The 16051-nt window shown below is 41.8% G+C and overlaps 1 protein-coding gene across 33 annotated transcripts in view; it reads right to left on the reverse strand.

Annotated features, from left to right (window-relative positions):
* Window positions 1-16051, reverse strand: part of phldb1b (pleckstrin homology-like domain, family B, member 1b) — a 116766-nt gene that overhangs the window by 28172 nt on the left and 72543 nt on the right. For 29 of the 33 annotated variants that reach the window (XM_044203946.1, XM_044203954.1, XM_044203955.1 and 26 more), the window contains 3 exons: window positions 2297-2614; window positions 980-1126; window positions 576-713 (listed from right to left, as the gene is read on the reverse strand). In XM_044203946.1, coding sequence (XP_044059881.1) covers window positions 576-713; window positions 980-1126; window positions 2297-2614 — 603 coding nt within the window. The remainder of the gene's footprint in view (window positions 1-575; window positions 714-979; window positions 1127-2296; window positions 2615-16051) is intronic. The other 4 variants (XM_044203963.1, XM_044203951.1, XM_044203979.1 and 1 more) reach the window with 1 other exon arrangement.

The raw sequence follows: 16051 nt of genomic DNA on the forward strand, positions 1-16051 counted from the left end.
GCCCAAACAGCTGTTGGAGGGCAGGTTTCCTGGCCCACAGGGTCCGTCATGCAGACAGTGAAGAGACAGGCGAGCACAGTGGATCAGAGATACAGTAACTGTGAGTGCTGAAGAAGAAGAGAAAGGATTAGGGGTTAATGGATGTCGGTTAGTTAGCGGAGTCCAGCTAAGGAGAAAACAGATCTGAGAGCAAACCACTAAGGTGAAAAATCATGCAAGAGAGAATACCCAAGGAGGTTAATCCAGTCCTTTATTTAGTCCTTTATATGGCTTCAAATTCTGTAATTGTCTGTGGATACATTCAGTTCTCCAAGTCAAGGATGCTTGGTACAGACAGGAATGCTGACTTATGCAAGGACACCAACAGTGATGAACCAGTAGAGACTGTGACCAGAGGAGACTGTTTAGGAGACTGGAAATGCACAGGCAGTGAGCATATGTGTGGTTTCTCTCTTTTCTAAGTGTCACAGAATGTACATAACCTCAGCAAATATTTGAATCCCGTATACTTGAATGTAATGGATTCAAATAAAGCATGTTCAAATAAAGCTGTATAGATCCACTGCTCACTGTACCTTGTCTTTCTCCCTCTGGATGGCGCTCTCCAGCTCGTCCAGCTTGTGCTGCAGCTGAGTGACGATGTCCATTTCGGCCTCTATCTGGTCGAGCTCCGCCTGCCTCTCGCCCTGCAGCAAGGCACGCTCCATCTCTGCCTGGAAGAGTGGACCAAATCAACGTCACACAGTGAGCTACGGGACAAATATCAGCCAGAGCTTCAAGCCTCTACAGAGTAACAGAACCACATAGTAATGATGATGGGACCATGAAGTGTATTCAGATTTTACTGCTGCTGTGGACACTTTGTCTCTTATATATTGAAGTATTAGTTAATAAAAATGGAGGTGTTTTACTTGAACCTAAGCTGGGTTTAGACTGAAGTCAAATAATATTCCATGAGCATCCACTTTCTGTACTCTACCTCTTGTTTGGACTCCTGGAGTTGTTGCTCCAGCTCCGTCAGCCGGGTTTTGAGCTCATCGATGCGAGCAAGAACACGAACCCGCTCGTCTTCCAGGTAACCCAGCTCCAGACGACCTGCGCTGCCTGAACTGGATGAGTCCTCATGCTGCAGGGAGAGAGAACACAGGTCAGGCTTTCAGCAAAGGAAGTGAAGCCAGGGGAGAGACAGATGTACACACCTTTTATTACATATCAGATACTGTTGTACACTGTTGTACATAAATAAAGTCTAGGAAGGCCTTAACTTAAACTTGTACTGTACTCTGACACTCATCTGTTTATACAAGTATTCATGAATTTCTTTTATGATTACTGTTATTACTTTCGTGGTGCTTTGAGGTTCACAGGGGACTCATTAGTGTCTCAGGTCTAAATGCAGTTTAGGTGGATTTTCTAGCCAAAATTCCAAAATGATTGGATAATGGCACAACATAGTACAGTCTATTGGATAGAGACAGAAGAAAAAGACATGAGTGAACAGAAAGGAGGTGATTGATAAATGAGGTTCATGCTGGAGCCACTGTAAAAACAGAAGTCCCAATACTAAAGGTAGCCTGCCGCCCTCCCACAAACAGCCCAAAAAGAGAGGCGCAGAAAGTAGCTGACTGTAGCTCTGTGTAGTTTATGTATTATTCTGCAGACTTTTCCCACAAATGCAAGAAATATTTACTTTGTTGAGTCATGCACCCTAATATTTTAGCCAGTGTTTTCAGTAGGGGTGTAACGGTTCTCAAACCGCGACCGAAACCGCGATACAAACGTCCGCGGCCTGGAGTCGCGGCTCCGTCAGCCACTTTGTGCACCCTGACAATACTTATTGGAAAAAGTACAGTTCAATGACTCTGTAGGACTAAGGGGTTGTCATAAGTTGTCATGCCACAAAACAGACTCAAAACAAACACACAGATCTCCAAACATCCCCTAGTCGGATTTTCTGTAAGGAGTCAATATGTGAAGAATCTCCTTGTTCGGTATGCAAATGTTCTACATAACTGTTTACACTAGTTTCAATCATCGTTAGAAGATTTTCATTCGAATCAAACACTGTGTTTGAAAGTGTACATATCAGATGATGTAAGGAGTCACTGTGTGTATTCTTTTGTTTAAAAAAAGGGTGTGAGTGTGAGAGCAAGGGACAGTTTAAGATCCCGGCAGTGAGGTTACCCCCACTTTAAGAACCACTGATTTAGCAAAGCCGAGCGCATCATGCGTGCATGCTGGTTCCACAGCGGCATGCAGAGAGCGTCGTTGTTGGGAAATAAGCATTCCCTCTGACCTGTCTGTCTCCATTGTGCAGTGCTGATGCAGTGCTGGGAGCAGGAGATGTCCTCACCTCCTGATGAGTGCTCTCTGTACTACTACACTCCTCCTTCAGATTCTCCTCGTCGCTCTCTCTTTGTCTCTGCACCAGGTGGAGCGTGGCTGAGGACGGTGTCCCTCCTAGGACATTCTCCATGGACGGTCTCCGCCCCAAGCCATCTGCCAGCCCCCCAGGGAAACCTGTCCTCCCTGAGCTCAGGGGGTCCAGGCCGGTGCTCTCTCCTTTGTTGTATTCAGCACAGAGGTTTAGGATGGTCTCTAGTCGCTGTCTCTCCTGTGGAAAAACAAACAGAGGGACATCAGACTACAACTCCCTTTCTCTCACCTCTGCCCTTTGGCATCTGAAACACAGCAACAGAATTGGGGTGTAAAAACACATCATCAGACTCTTACACATACTGTGACTTATAATGGATTTAAACCTGAGCCTATGTTTGAACATAACATATATGTTAGGAGACTCAGAGGCTGCTAAACTACCCAAATTAAAATAGTAAAAATCTGACTATTCAATTTTTAATAAAAGGCCCATATTAGCTTTATATTTCACCACACTGATATATTAATGTAACCTACATCAGATTACATCCAGCTGTGGTAGGGTATATGTCCCTGCTATCTCATTTCCTGTCTGTGTGCTGGTTGGTGGGGCTGAGCCAGCGACTGATCTGAAGATGGCCAGCTCAGACAGAGGAGCAGAAAGCAGGCCTCGTGCTGACTCGCAGAGACAATTGTGTAATATATTACATATTTTAAACTATCTCACTCAGGGTGATAAAAGTACAACTGCCATCTCCCAAATATCCTATTTGACTGAGCTGAATTCCACCAAACTCACACTGTCCTCTCCCGCGGGTGCTTCATGGGAGTCAGACTCCGTGAATGGTGGTCCAGCTGTCACTGTGAGGGGTCAGTCCACCTATGGGGGCCCTGGCAGACAAGGCCAACAGGGTGACCTCTGAACTCTAAATGTCAGCTGTTGTCTGCTGCAGACACAGCGTCTCTGAGCTCTGCAGAGCCTCGCGGACGGCAGCTACACTGTGAGCCTTAAAGGCATATACTAGTGTTTGGGAGAAGTTCTCACTGGTCAGCTTAGATGTTTAGTGATGAGAAATCAGACATAAAATTCATAAATCACTCGACTACACACTATGCCAACAGTAATATTTAAAAAAGCAAATGCTAATGTCTGCAAGAGACAAAATGTACACGAATGATGTAAAAAAATAATGCTCTGTTTAAAACAGGCAAGGACTACTTTAGCTGCTGCCATAAGAAGTGAATGATGGGAGGTCATAAGTAGAAGTTTGTGTCAGCTTGTATGTATTTAGTAAAACATCCACTATTGAGTTGACAGTTCTGGAAAAAGCTAGTAAGTGGACCTTGAGTTAAGATTAGCTGTGGCTAATGTTAGCTAAAGTTGGCAAACTTTAGACATTAGCATTAGAATAGCTAGTAGAACAAATAGCTTTGAAAAAGTCATATCGCTCAAACTATAAATCATCAGGAACACCCCTTGTTGCGTGTTGTTAACAAAGGACAAGGTTTTGGAGCCAAAGAAGCACTGTTATGCTTATACTTTATGCTCTTGTGATCTAGTTCAGGCTCAATCTGTTTCTTGTCGTGTAGGAACACTTGGCAGCAAAACTGTTATCGCCCACAAATACATGCCCTGGTGTATCTTCTCCCTCACACTGCACTGAGCACAGCCTTCCCACTGCGGGAGCATCTGCAGGATTAGGAGCTACAGCCCCAGCATTAGCTTTAACCTGTAATCTGGGACCAGTTAGCTTTTAACGTGGGTGGGAGTAAAAGACCCCTTTGGGCTGTGGAGCAGTGCTGTATATTCATGAGAAACGAGACATGAGACTAACTTCAAACATTTACTGGCGCGTCTACGACTACTCATGAGTCCTCCCACTCAACATCTGCTCGAACATGCACATACATTAGGCCACTCAGCGCTCTGACGCCTGTCTCGTTTTTGTCAAGGAAGCTGATTGAAAGCTGGCAACTATCATTGTCTCATTTGATTGCCAGACAGCCTTTAGGCTACCAAACCTGTATGATGGATGAGAAGCAGGATCACAGACAGATTTCAAACTATTAAAAGCGTTTGGCCTCGACATAAATCAACTTGTCGCAGCACCAAATTTGATGCCTGACCTATGCAAACTGTGCTCAAATTACGCTCCCAATCAACTGCATGCTGACAGATTTGCATGAACCCCATATTTTCTGTTTTCTCATGTGGGTCTTTAAAATGCCAGAGGAATCTTTATGTTCCGAGGTTTTTGCTGCCACAGGTACTAAAAATCCTTTAGTCTTTAGGTCTCTATGTAGATATCCTTAGCTGGTCCATTCGGGCTCAGAGCTGGCTTGGGAGGAACAAGGTGGTACAACAGGTCAGTGTGTTAATCCAAACCTTTTCACCAGACGCCAAGCTCCCATGTCCCAGTTGGAAACAGTGAGGTTTTGGCTTGAACAACATCATTTTACAATAGTTCAATGAGGCTATGCAAATGTAGGCTTTTCTGGTTTGCCCTGGTGAATGACTAAGAAATATTTCCCAAAATATAGCAAAATAGTTTCTCCTTTTTTAAATTAACTTCATGAGTCTATAAAAAGAGGTTTCCCAACCATTAACCTAAAATCTGTTTTATGTCAAAAATTCACCTCGACCCTGGAGTAAAGAATGAAAATCTGGATTTACTCACTCTCATGATGGATACTGTGAGAAGTAACAGCTCAAACCTTGAAATGAGGCACACATTCAAGCCAAGACAGCTTGGCGAAAAGACAGATGAACAAATACTGGCCTTTAAAAGCCTGTAACACCCCCCTCTGTGACACCACCATAACAACAAACCCCCATCCTCTGGGAGGATAAGAGGCTGTTAGTGACGGAGCTCCACGGCAACATTCAATCATCTGCTGCTTAGAGAAGCTTCTCACATCCAAACCAAAGGCTTCATATTGATTTAAACTGTAAATCCCACACATGACACCCTTCAATACGCCTTGATTAGATCAGGTGTTCAGGAAGCGAGCTGGGGAAAAACCTGCAGTTTCTATGATTGTTGCACTCTGTAATGTGTTTAACCCTGGATGCATGTGGGTTTACCGACTCCTTTTTGGAAGTATGTCAACTGAATTTTCATGTACGATTGTTTCGAGTGTCCTAATACATTGTTTTTGTCTAAAGGAAGCTGATCTGTACAAGCTGTTCTGTATCTGTTAGGAGTGGTAACAGCCTCTGTGAGCCCTGCTGTGTTACCAGGACATAAAGAGAAAAGCCAAATCACAAGTCTGAGACCACCAACAATGTGATACACACAAACACATAAAGCTTAGTTTAGCCATGTTTGCTAAACACCTCCTGAAAAACAGCAGTCATACACTGAAGTCATATTTAACAACGATCTGTGAACACAAACTTTCCTTCATCACTAATGTCAGCTTTCTGTACAGACTTCAAATAGCACCAACTGACTCACTGCTTTCCTGTGTATAAAAATTATATATATATAAATTCTTATATTGTCTGACCACTAGGCAACTAGGTTATTCTAGCTGCAACATTAGGCTCGTGTACAGCTAGTGTAAATCCCATGCACGTGAGTTTTTACAGAAAGCCTTAGTGCAGGGTCAAAGTCTTCTAGACTCAGTGTCTATCAGAAGGGGGGGGGGGTGATACTTCCAGACAATCGTGAGTTTGTGGAGGAGTGCCTGGTTCCCAGAGTTCTCCAAGCTCCAGCCTGCATCCACCCCCCCACACCCCCAGACACCAGTTCATACATTCCACAGCCCTCCATGTCTCACCTAGTGGGTGGCCCTCATGACAACTGGGTTTGATAAAGATATTTTGAGGTTAAAGCTGCTGCTGATGATGTATCTTTCAGAATATGGCTATTCCAAGGGAAAAAAATGAACAAAACACCTGTGTCCAGATGGAAATTCAAAATTGGTGACGCAATTATAAAACTATGACTTGTGAAAGTTGAAGTGAAACTATGCAACAACAAAAGAGACAAGCCATACAGGCAACAGCAGTCAACATATGAAAGACATAAACAACAACTGTAGAAACACTAACACATATTCCAAGAGGACATTAATGTTGGTCAGGAGCCTGCCTAGCGGAACCAATAAGACAGGTAATACATGTGAAATGAAACCTGAAAATTAACAATTGTCAAAACACTGCATATGAAACAAAACCTTACAACGGTTTCATTTATAGTAGCACCCACTTAATAGCATTTTCTATGGCCATGGGTGGCAATTACAGCATAATGGCACATTGAACTTGAGTGTTTATGTGGATAACTTCCACAGCACACAAATGTTAAAAGTGAAATAAAAAAACTATTTTAATGGCCAAATTTAGCATACATAAAAAAAAAAAAAGAATGTGTTAGCTGGATTTAACAATTGTTTCTTTTCTTGTGAGCCAGATAAGGCCCCATGCCATTATTTTGAGAGCCCTGCTTTAAATACACCATCACTAACTGACAGCAGGTGGAATGGGACCACAAACTGGAAACAACAAATGGTGAGATACGATGTGTTTACTTCTTGTTTTACTGTTAAAACCACTGAAATATTTATCTGTGACATACTCAAACACAGTATAACAGTAGCACAAGTAGAGAAGAGTCAAGAAGTCAACAAAGGGACTTAGTGATGTCAGCTACACAAGAACGTCTATCTCAAGTTTGCTAACATTAGCCACCATAAGCTAATGGTACCCAAGTAAGGCTGTAGTACAAAAATTGTAGTATTATTATTATTTAGTCAACTGCTGTCTCCTCTTCGTAGTATTTTAATGGATGCAACAATGTAACAACAACATTTTGTACAATAAATGTGTAGCAATTAGGAAAATCCCATTTATTCATTCTGCTAAGTACTGTAGCCAGTTTTCTAATGTGACATCCTACATCTCACTCACTCAGTTTTTCCTCAATTATTCAGTATGGTCTTCTCGCTTTATTCTTTACTTTCCTTATTTTCATCCTCCCAGCAGTCAGCATCTCTTCCTCATGTCTCCCTCTCTCCCCAGAGAGTCGGTGTCTCCTGTTTTCTCTCATGCCCTTTAATGTTCCTCCCTCCTCTTCCCCTCCTCCTCCCCGAGCGCCCGGGGCCATTCCCCTCCCGTGTACCTTTGATCAGAGCAGTTACTTTATTAGTGTACAGCCGTATTCTTCTTTGCCATGTTCACCTACGTCACAGGCGTAAACAGAAATCTCACGCGCATAGTATTTCGAGACTAAAACGGGAAAGTTCAACAAAGCCTTATTCTCTACATATATCTGCAAGCGCTCCGTAACAGTCTGCAAAACAAACCCCATTCATGATCAGACTGTGATCCTTGGAGGGTTCATCGTGTTCAGGTCCCAGAGGAGGAACAAACAGATGATCCTAACAAGAGCTATTTCTATTTTATTTTCTGCTGCTGCTGCTGCTTTTTTTCCCCTCCCCCTGTAGAACACATAAGCATCAAAGCCAGGCAGTGGGAATAGGACGAGCAGGCTCTCCAGCGACAGCCAACCTCTTTGAATAATAAGCTGGTGGTCCTCCATGTTGATGTCACTGATCTCAAGATGGAACTATGTATGGAGTTGTAGCTCCCTTGGGGGCTGGCATTTAAACTGCTGAAGCTTCCGCTTCAACTGGGATCCAGCCCCTGGAGGCATCTCTCACAGTGAGGACGGGGTTCCAGATATCATGTCAAACACTACCAGCGTAGAGATAAGAACATCAAAGACTTGATACAGTGATTAAAGGCTAGATGGGAGTGGTATTTTGACATTCTCTAAACACTGCTGCTGATAATAAGCAGGACTGTGGCTAGATCATTGTAATAGGATAGAGATAAGAACAAGTCTGCAAGATCTGCAGTCAGTTGCATCAGCTTTGTTAAGTAAAACAATTTTCTGTGCATGAGAAATTATGAGATTAAATATCAATATCCCCCCAAAACTATAAGTCAATAGCAGCTGGTTGGTACAGTAGTGAACGGCTGTGCTGTATATCCACGTGAGACGGTTTAGCCAGAGGAGATTTAGAGAGCATAGCAGCCAAAGTAAACAGCAGTACCAAGCAAACGGCTGTCAAACTGGAGGACGCACACAGCCACCTGGAGCTCAACAGCCATGTTACTCTCCAAGGAGTTCTATCTAAATTATAATGTATGTTTATTATTAGAAAAACTGACTGCAAACAGTTCATTTGACAATAACACTATTCCTGATTATTCCAAAAAAAGGTCTCTGTACGTTGTGCATTTGGCTGAAGTTGATTATGGAATTCTGTAGCTGTAGCAAAGCAGTGAATTTATGTAACAATATAGCATAAGCTCTTCAACTGCTTCTCACGTTATTCATTCAATTGGTTAATTGATTCGTTGATCGATTCAATCAACAACAATTTTGCTAATCACTTCATTTAAGTCATTTATCAAGAAACAAGACTTGAATGTGTGTACCAAATTTCATGGCAATCTATCCAGCATTTCACTAAAAAAAGACTATTATTGCCAGAGTCTTTAAGATTCATCCTCTGGGCACCATGAATGCTTCTACACAATTTCATGGCAATCTATCCGGCTGTTGCGATATTTCAGTCTGGACCAAAGTGGTGGACTGAGCGATAGACCGACATTGCCATACATAGAGCCTTGCCGCTAGCCTGGCTAAAAATGCCAAACATTGGCTGGTTCCAGCTGCTCAAATATGAATCTGCCTTTTCACGTTTTATATCAACGTGAATTGAATATGTTGAGGATTTTAGAGTGTTGATTGGCCAAAATAAGCTATATGGCGACGTCTACTTGGGCTCTGGGAAATTGAGATGGGAATTTTTTATCATTTTCTGAAATTGTAGACTAAGCAATCAAAAAGGAAAAACTGTAATGGAAATGCAAGTGCACAGTAAATAATGAATATTACATATGATATATGAGATAAAAATGGCTCTGAATGTTCTCAGAAGATTCTAAGATCAATGTGACTGGCATCCAGTAAGACGTGCCTGAAGTGGTTCCATGGTCACCACAAAATGCATTACACTATTTCCATAGTATACATTTTACTGTGTGCAGCATTTTCAAACTTAAAAGAGGCAATATGTAAGATTTTTAGTTTAAAACATTCAAAAAATAAACTAACCTTATCAACAGAATGTGCACGTCATGTCAAAGACGTCTATGTATTGTGTTACAGGGATATCTACTGAAATTAGCATGCTAACCTGCTAGCCCTGGCCCGTCCTGTGTTGTAATACCACTTGTACCTCGAGAGGCGATAGTCTGATAATATAGCTCAGGTAGTTCCAGCTGGAAGATGTGTGTAGCTTTTTTTTTTTTAAATAAATAAACAAAATAAACTCACAAAATTCAAGAAAGGAAATATTCTTACACTTATTTGCCTCATCAAACCGTACACCTTCTGAATTCACGTTTCTCGCTTTCACTTAACTAAGACCAGCTTAATTGCCTTGTTAACTCATCGTAAAACACACTTCATTCAATCTCGACAGAAACAAAATAAAACTCACCAAAACCGTCTTGGTTAGTCTTTAAACAGTTCCAACAATCACCAACTCTGGTTTGGTCGAAAATAAATCCTTAATCCACCGAGTTAGACTTGAAAAATATTCTGGCTCTACACGCTGTCGCTGCCTCTCTGATTCCTTCTCGCTCCTCTCCCAGTTGACCTGTCCCCACCGTGTCTCCGTCGTCCCCGGAGTCAGAGTCCTGGTAGGACCTGATGTAAATCACCTCGGTACTGTATTCCCTGTCGTCAAACTGGACTCCGTTGGTCTCAGGGCTGTGTTCGGTCCCGGTCTGGCTGTGTTCACTGGGAGGCTGCTGATCCCGGTTCTGCTGCCCGCTTGCCTGGCTCAGTTTCTGGTGCTCAGTCAGCTAAGAGGACCGTTAAGTTAGCTGCACGGCTATCTGAGCTAACTAGCTAACAGCAGTTAGCAGGGGTTATGACCTGATATGTGATATGCTGCCCCCTATTGATTTGGAGTATGAATTCGACAGGTGGAGAGTAGTCTCAGTTCTTACATATTTCCCCTTTAAACCTAAAACATGGCTCTGACTTAAGCTTCCCCTTTCTATTCCACCTCATCACCTTTCTTTCCCAAACATACTCCCTCCCTCTTTCCTCTAAAACAATCTCTGGTGTCCATCATAATTATAACCACATGCCACTCTTCTGTTCCATGTCAACCTACTACATCAGCTGAGCCAGCCACACAGCATGACTTGGTGACCTCGACCCCTCTCTGCAAGACGCTCAATCTTTGCACGATATATGAGCTCCCTGATAAATCTGGCACTTTATTACCTATTTCTGTCGTATATTTGTCCAATACTTCACTGGTTCACCTTCAGCGGGATTGACTCTAGTGTGACATTTTGATCTGAGATGTATTCGGATAAATGTTGAACAATGCCTTTAAAGTGCCCAACAAACTGTTTTAGCTTGTCAAGAATACGATTCTGGGAGAAATCTTTGTTTTTATTTAAAGAAACATGTAAAAATACTGAATATTTGCACAAAATATTCAGCTTACAAATCAGCTGTAAAAACACAACTTATACCAACTTATATCAAAACTGATATATACATGTCACATTTTCTTCAAGGCTTAAAAGTCCCTTGTCTGTGTCCAGAGACAGACACCTGGTTAGGTGTCTGTCTCTGTCTCACATGAACATCTCCACTAAACTTGGACTGAATCCCACAGCAGCTTCCTCCTTCTCCTGTTATTTCCTTTCTAGTTTAATAGAAACAGCAGGTCCTTCTACCACAGCGTAGCTACCAAATAATCTTTACATAACGTGTTAACTGTACTTGATGAGGTAAAATGTAGTTTTTAGAAGTTAGTTGAGTGTTTTGTCTTTTTTTTTTATTAATTTTTTTTTTATACACACTGTAGGATTTTACTGATTCACTTGGTTATGTCACTTTTAAATGCACCTACACCGCAAGTTTCCAACTGCCTGTAAATACATGTAACACAATTCTCAAGCTCGACTCATAAAATCTCCCATATAAAAAAGCAGTCTGAGGGCCTGAAAGCTCCCCTTGTTAATGACTGAGCCAGCAGACATCCTGTAACCACAGCATCACATGTAGGCAACAGGCCTTTCCAAACAGTAAATATATTATCCAAATCAAAACCGGAGACCCCATCACAGGAACATCCGCAGCCTATTTAAATCCAGTCAGAGAGCAACAACTGGCAGAGCTTTGTTAATATTAGCAGCAGCATCAGTTACCTTCATGAGTGCTGCCACGCTGTTGAGAAAGACCGGCTTCTCTTTAGCTAGGGCGAGCAGATACACGACAGCCTGCTCTCTGCTCTGACTTCGTCTCAGCGCCGGCACATTCTTGCTGCCACCCAGCACATGATACCGGTCCATGACACACACACACACACACACACACACACACACACACACACACACTCTCACGCAGGATCTGTATACTACAGCTCTGTAACAGGACTGGAAGATGTTGCTGCTCCCTGTGCTTCCACACGGCTCCTCCTGTACTGTAAAGTGATTTCACAACTGGCTGTGCTACTTTGGGACGGATGGAGAGCAGACTACCCCCACCTCAGCCCCCACCCCCCACCCCCACCCAGGTCTTGTGAGAAGAGGTGAGGAATCTGTGTGAAGAGGGGCGGAGTTAGAGATTAACATGTGTTGGGACTTCCTCAAGTGGGAGGTGGCTTGCTGGTTGGTTCTAAGAAAAACAAAAGGGGCTAATGTTATATATCAAGTACTACTTTACACTGTGTGCACTAGCTGGGCTTTACTTGAAATAGGCTGATAAATTCAATCCAGGAACAAAGGTATACTATAATGACTTTGGCTTCACCTGTTATGCAGAAAACTATTAGGTGCAGATAACAGGTCTGAAACATGCTTGGAAGTACTTTTAAGCTGCTGCATATTTGCACATAATCTGACTTCTTGTAATTATTTCTCTTTTGACTGTTTAATAATGCAGCAAATAAGGCCAATGGTTTGTGATGCATTTAACATCAAGTAGAAGCGTATAAACATATTCCCACAGACAGCTAGATTTAATTGAATGGTATCAGGGGTTTCCAGGAGTCAGTACGTTACATAACAGGAGGGAGGAAAAGGTGAAAAAGGTGTTGCTGACCCTGACAACATTAAAGTTGAAAGTTTTGAAATTCCCGTGGCCAACAATAATAAGGGGCCAATTTAGCTTTGGGGGTCAAAAAATACTTACCAGTCCGCATAACATTTAGATATGCTAAGGTGTTAAATGGGCGAGGGATTGGGATAATGGGGCAGGTCGGATAATATGGTTGTTAGCGGTGTTAGAAGAAAGGTCAAGACTGTGGCTCCCTAGCTTTGTAGGAGTACACTGAAAGACTGCGTGATTTAGCTGGTGTTTCTGTGTTTGTTCGTGTACACACTACTATTGTAATGAGTACTGATTCCAACTGATTTATTTAGGAATTGCCTTTGTATTATTACGGCAATTTTTTCTCTCTAAGGAAGTACGAAAAGAAAGAAAGAATATATAAAAATATTAGAGCTGTAACAATTAGTCAATTAATGAATTTAATTATTAAATCATTTAAATTTAATCATCACCTATTTTGATAATCAATTCATTGTTTAAAGTCATTTTCCAAATAAAAATGACAAAGATTCTCTGAATCCAGCTCCTCCAATGTGAGGATTTGCTGCTTTTCTTTGTCTTATGTGATCGTGAACTGAATATCTTTGGGTTTTGGACTGTTGGTTGGACAAAACAAAACATTCAAAGACCTCAACTTAGTTTTCCGGGATATTGTGATGGTTTTTTTTTTACAATTTTCTGACATTTTACAGACCAAATAATCCATCGATTAAATTGAGAAAAACAATAATGAAAATAATCATTAAAATATATAAGTTTTAGCATTACAATACATATTTAATATACTCACATTTTGTGTTTTTGCACTTTATGCTCCGATTACAATCATGACTATGTAGTCTTAATATGCTTACATTTTTAGATGAATACATTCAGACAGAATATTTAGTTTAACCCCGAAATTGTGAAATAACACAAACAAATGTTACAGCTCAGCTCATTATGAAATGTTATTTAATCCTGCTTCTTCTCACAATAAGAGCTGACATTTCTATGCATATTTTGTAATTCCAGCAATATTGTAATAAATGTTAATTTATTATGTGTTGGTTTATGAGGAGTTGTTATTATAACTTAATGTACTCTCCAGCAAAGTTTCAGCCTGACTGGATGTATAGACATTAGTAGTGAGGGGGTGAATTTCCACCGTGGTACTGAACAGTTGGATGACCCCCTCTAGTGGAGCAGTCACAACACAGCAGACTGCACCGCTTCAGTTCTAACAGAGTGCTTATAGTATTACAATATGATAACAAGTTACTCCAAGTTACTTTCCCGCTAAAGCTTCAAACAACTACCTCCTCTGCTGTATGTTCTCTGATGATCACATTATGGTGAGAAGAAAAGCAACACTGCATCAAGTGACATGCTGCGTCCTAATCTGCACTTGTTTTCAGTGGAGAAAATCCACAGGAGCCATATTTGTTGGTGCTGTCTCAAGACTGGATTACTGCAGCTTTCCTTTGGACTGGCAGAGAAACGGATTTATCGCTGTCCCAGATAAAGAGCCATAAAGTCTACTCAACTGTCTTATCTGTTCGAGCCTGTTTAGTTTTCAACCAAAAACGGTAAAAATCATAGTAATCTGCCTCATGATGATTTGAACCACTGACACAAACATGGAAATGGGCAGGTTGATCCTGTAGTCTAAATATTTATTGCTCTGTACTTTTTTCCTCTACAGAAAAGTACAGAAAACTGTGTGCTATCTGCAAAAGCTCCCCTTCAGCATGAATAAAGTTACACCCGCTGGTCAGTGGGTTTGTACAGCACTCTGCATCAGTGTAGGTGCAGGATATATTTGGAAGCCTAGGTGGGCAGGTTTGGTGTCCCGCAGTAGCTGGATATATTTGGCCGTGTTCTGTAAGATGCTGGTATGCATATGTGGCGTTCTGTTCGACAGTGCGAGGTATATTTGGTCTGCTGATCCTCGTGGACAGTAGCGAAGGTGCCAACTGTGCAGGAGAGACTTTTCTTCGTGTCATTTGTGACATCCTGCTGGGCTGGAAAACAACACAAAGGAAGACAAGGGAGCAGAGGAAAGAAAAAGATAGAGGAGACAGGGCAGGCTGGTTCAGGTCTGCTGTATGATGATGATGATAAAGGCCAGAGTTGAACTTCCTTTTAAATTGCCACTAAATCAAATCTCTGCCTGAGGCAAAATATTCAGAACTGAAGCTCCATCCCTGATATTTCAAGGGCAATTCCATAAAAAAAACTGACTTGAGTCCAAAGAGACTTGAGTGTCTGGGACAAAGCCTCATGTAGGCCTTTACTAAAGATGCATTAAGCAATCTGTGACCTTTACCGACCTCCAGCAGCAACCAGTAGGGACTGTAACAACAGATCTCCTCCTCCACAGAACCCTGGCTCAGTCTGCCCCCTCCCAGCCGCCCCACACAATCAAGTCAAGCTAGCTAATTAGAGTGGAAATCAAACAGGAGTTCTTCACAAAGAGATAATGTATCGCTGTGTAAAATAAACTCAACTCAAAAATAGCAAATGACAAAGTGGTATTCTAGCTTCCTTGTCATTTGCTATTCTGAGTTGAGAGAGAAGCTTTTTCAGCTGCTGAACTGTTTTGAAATGCCAGTTGCACGCAACATTGTCATGGGTATTTTATGCTTCGGGACAGAGAAAAACTCACTTTATGACCCTTCAAAGTAATAGACACAGACTGATCCAGTATGTTGCACAAAGTGACAAGGGAACCTATGGTCTGCTCATTAAAAACAATGGCGTAATCTTAACTAACGTCATAGCAAAGATGAGGTCATCTTTGGTGGACAGAAGAACGGCGTGTGTGTCTGCCACAGACGAAGCGTGCAGCGACTCGGTTCATATGCCAAGTGTGTTTGCCAAGACAGCGTGTCAGTCAGACGGCCATGTGGAGAGAGCGGTGCCAGGCTGGACAGCCTGGATCAGATGGACACCGTCTTCCCTGCAGACTGGTCATTAGAGAGGGCTTACCTCCAGGCTCCCAAGGAAAACATGATGGAGCTGAAGTGAATGCTGTTTAACGAGTTTTCCCTGACGTTTGACACTGGTATCATTCAGCTGATGTGGGTGTTGTGACCTTTTCTGAATGATAATGCCCACAGCTGATATTTCAGACTGATGCACATTTTTAAATGGTAATAGGGCTGAAACGATTCCTCGAGTAACTCGATTACTAAAAATTCAAAATTCAAAATTAAAAACTCAGTTCCTGCCCACTCATGTTTGCCTCCTACAGATGCCACAAAGACGACAGTAAAGGCGTACGTTACGCCTGAGCTGTAGTTAGGTTGAAACTTGTAGTTCTGAAACTTAAGAATTTTTTTAAAGCAAAAGGTGTTTGTTTTTGCATTTCGGAATTTTTTTCTTTAAAACCCAGAATGTATTTGGCTCTTAAAGGCACTAAATGGGTTTAGTTTTGACAGATAATATTATTGTATGCAATGTAAGCAGTACAAATGTACATTTTTCTAAAAATGAAACCAATTAGTTGTTCATTTTAAGAGACCTGTCTT

The sequence above is a fragment of the Siniperca chuatsi genome, linkage group LG7 (assembly GCF_020085105.1).
Source record: "Siniperca chuatsi isolate FFG_IHB_CAS linkage group LG7, ASM2008510v1, whole genome shotgun sequence".
In the NCBI taxonomy this organism is placed as follows: domain Eukaryota; kingdom Metazoa; phylum Chordata; class Actinopteri; order Centrarchiformes; family Sinipercidae; genus Siniperca; species Siniperca chuatsi.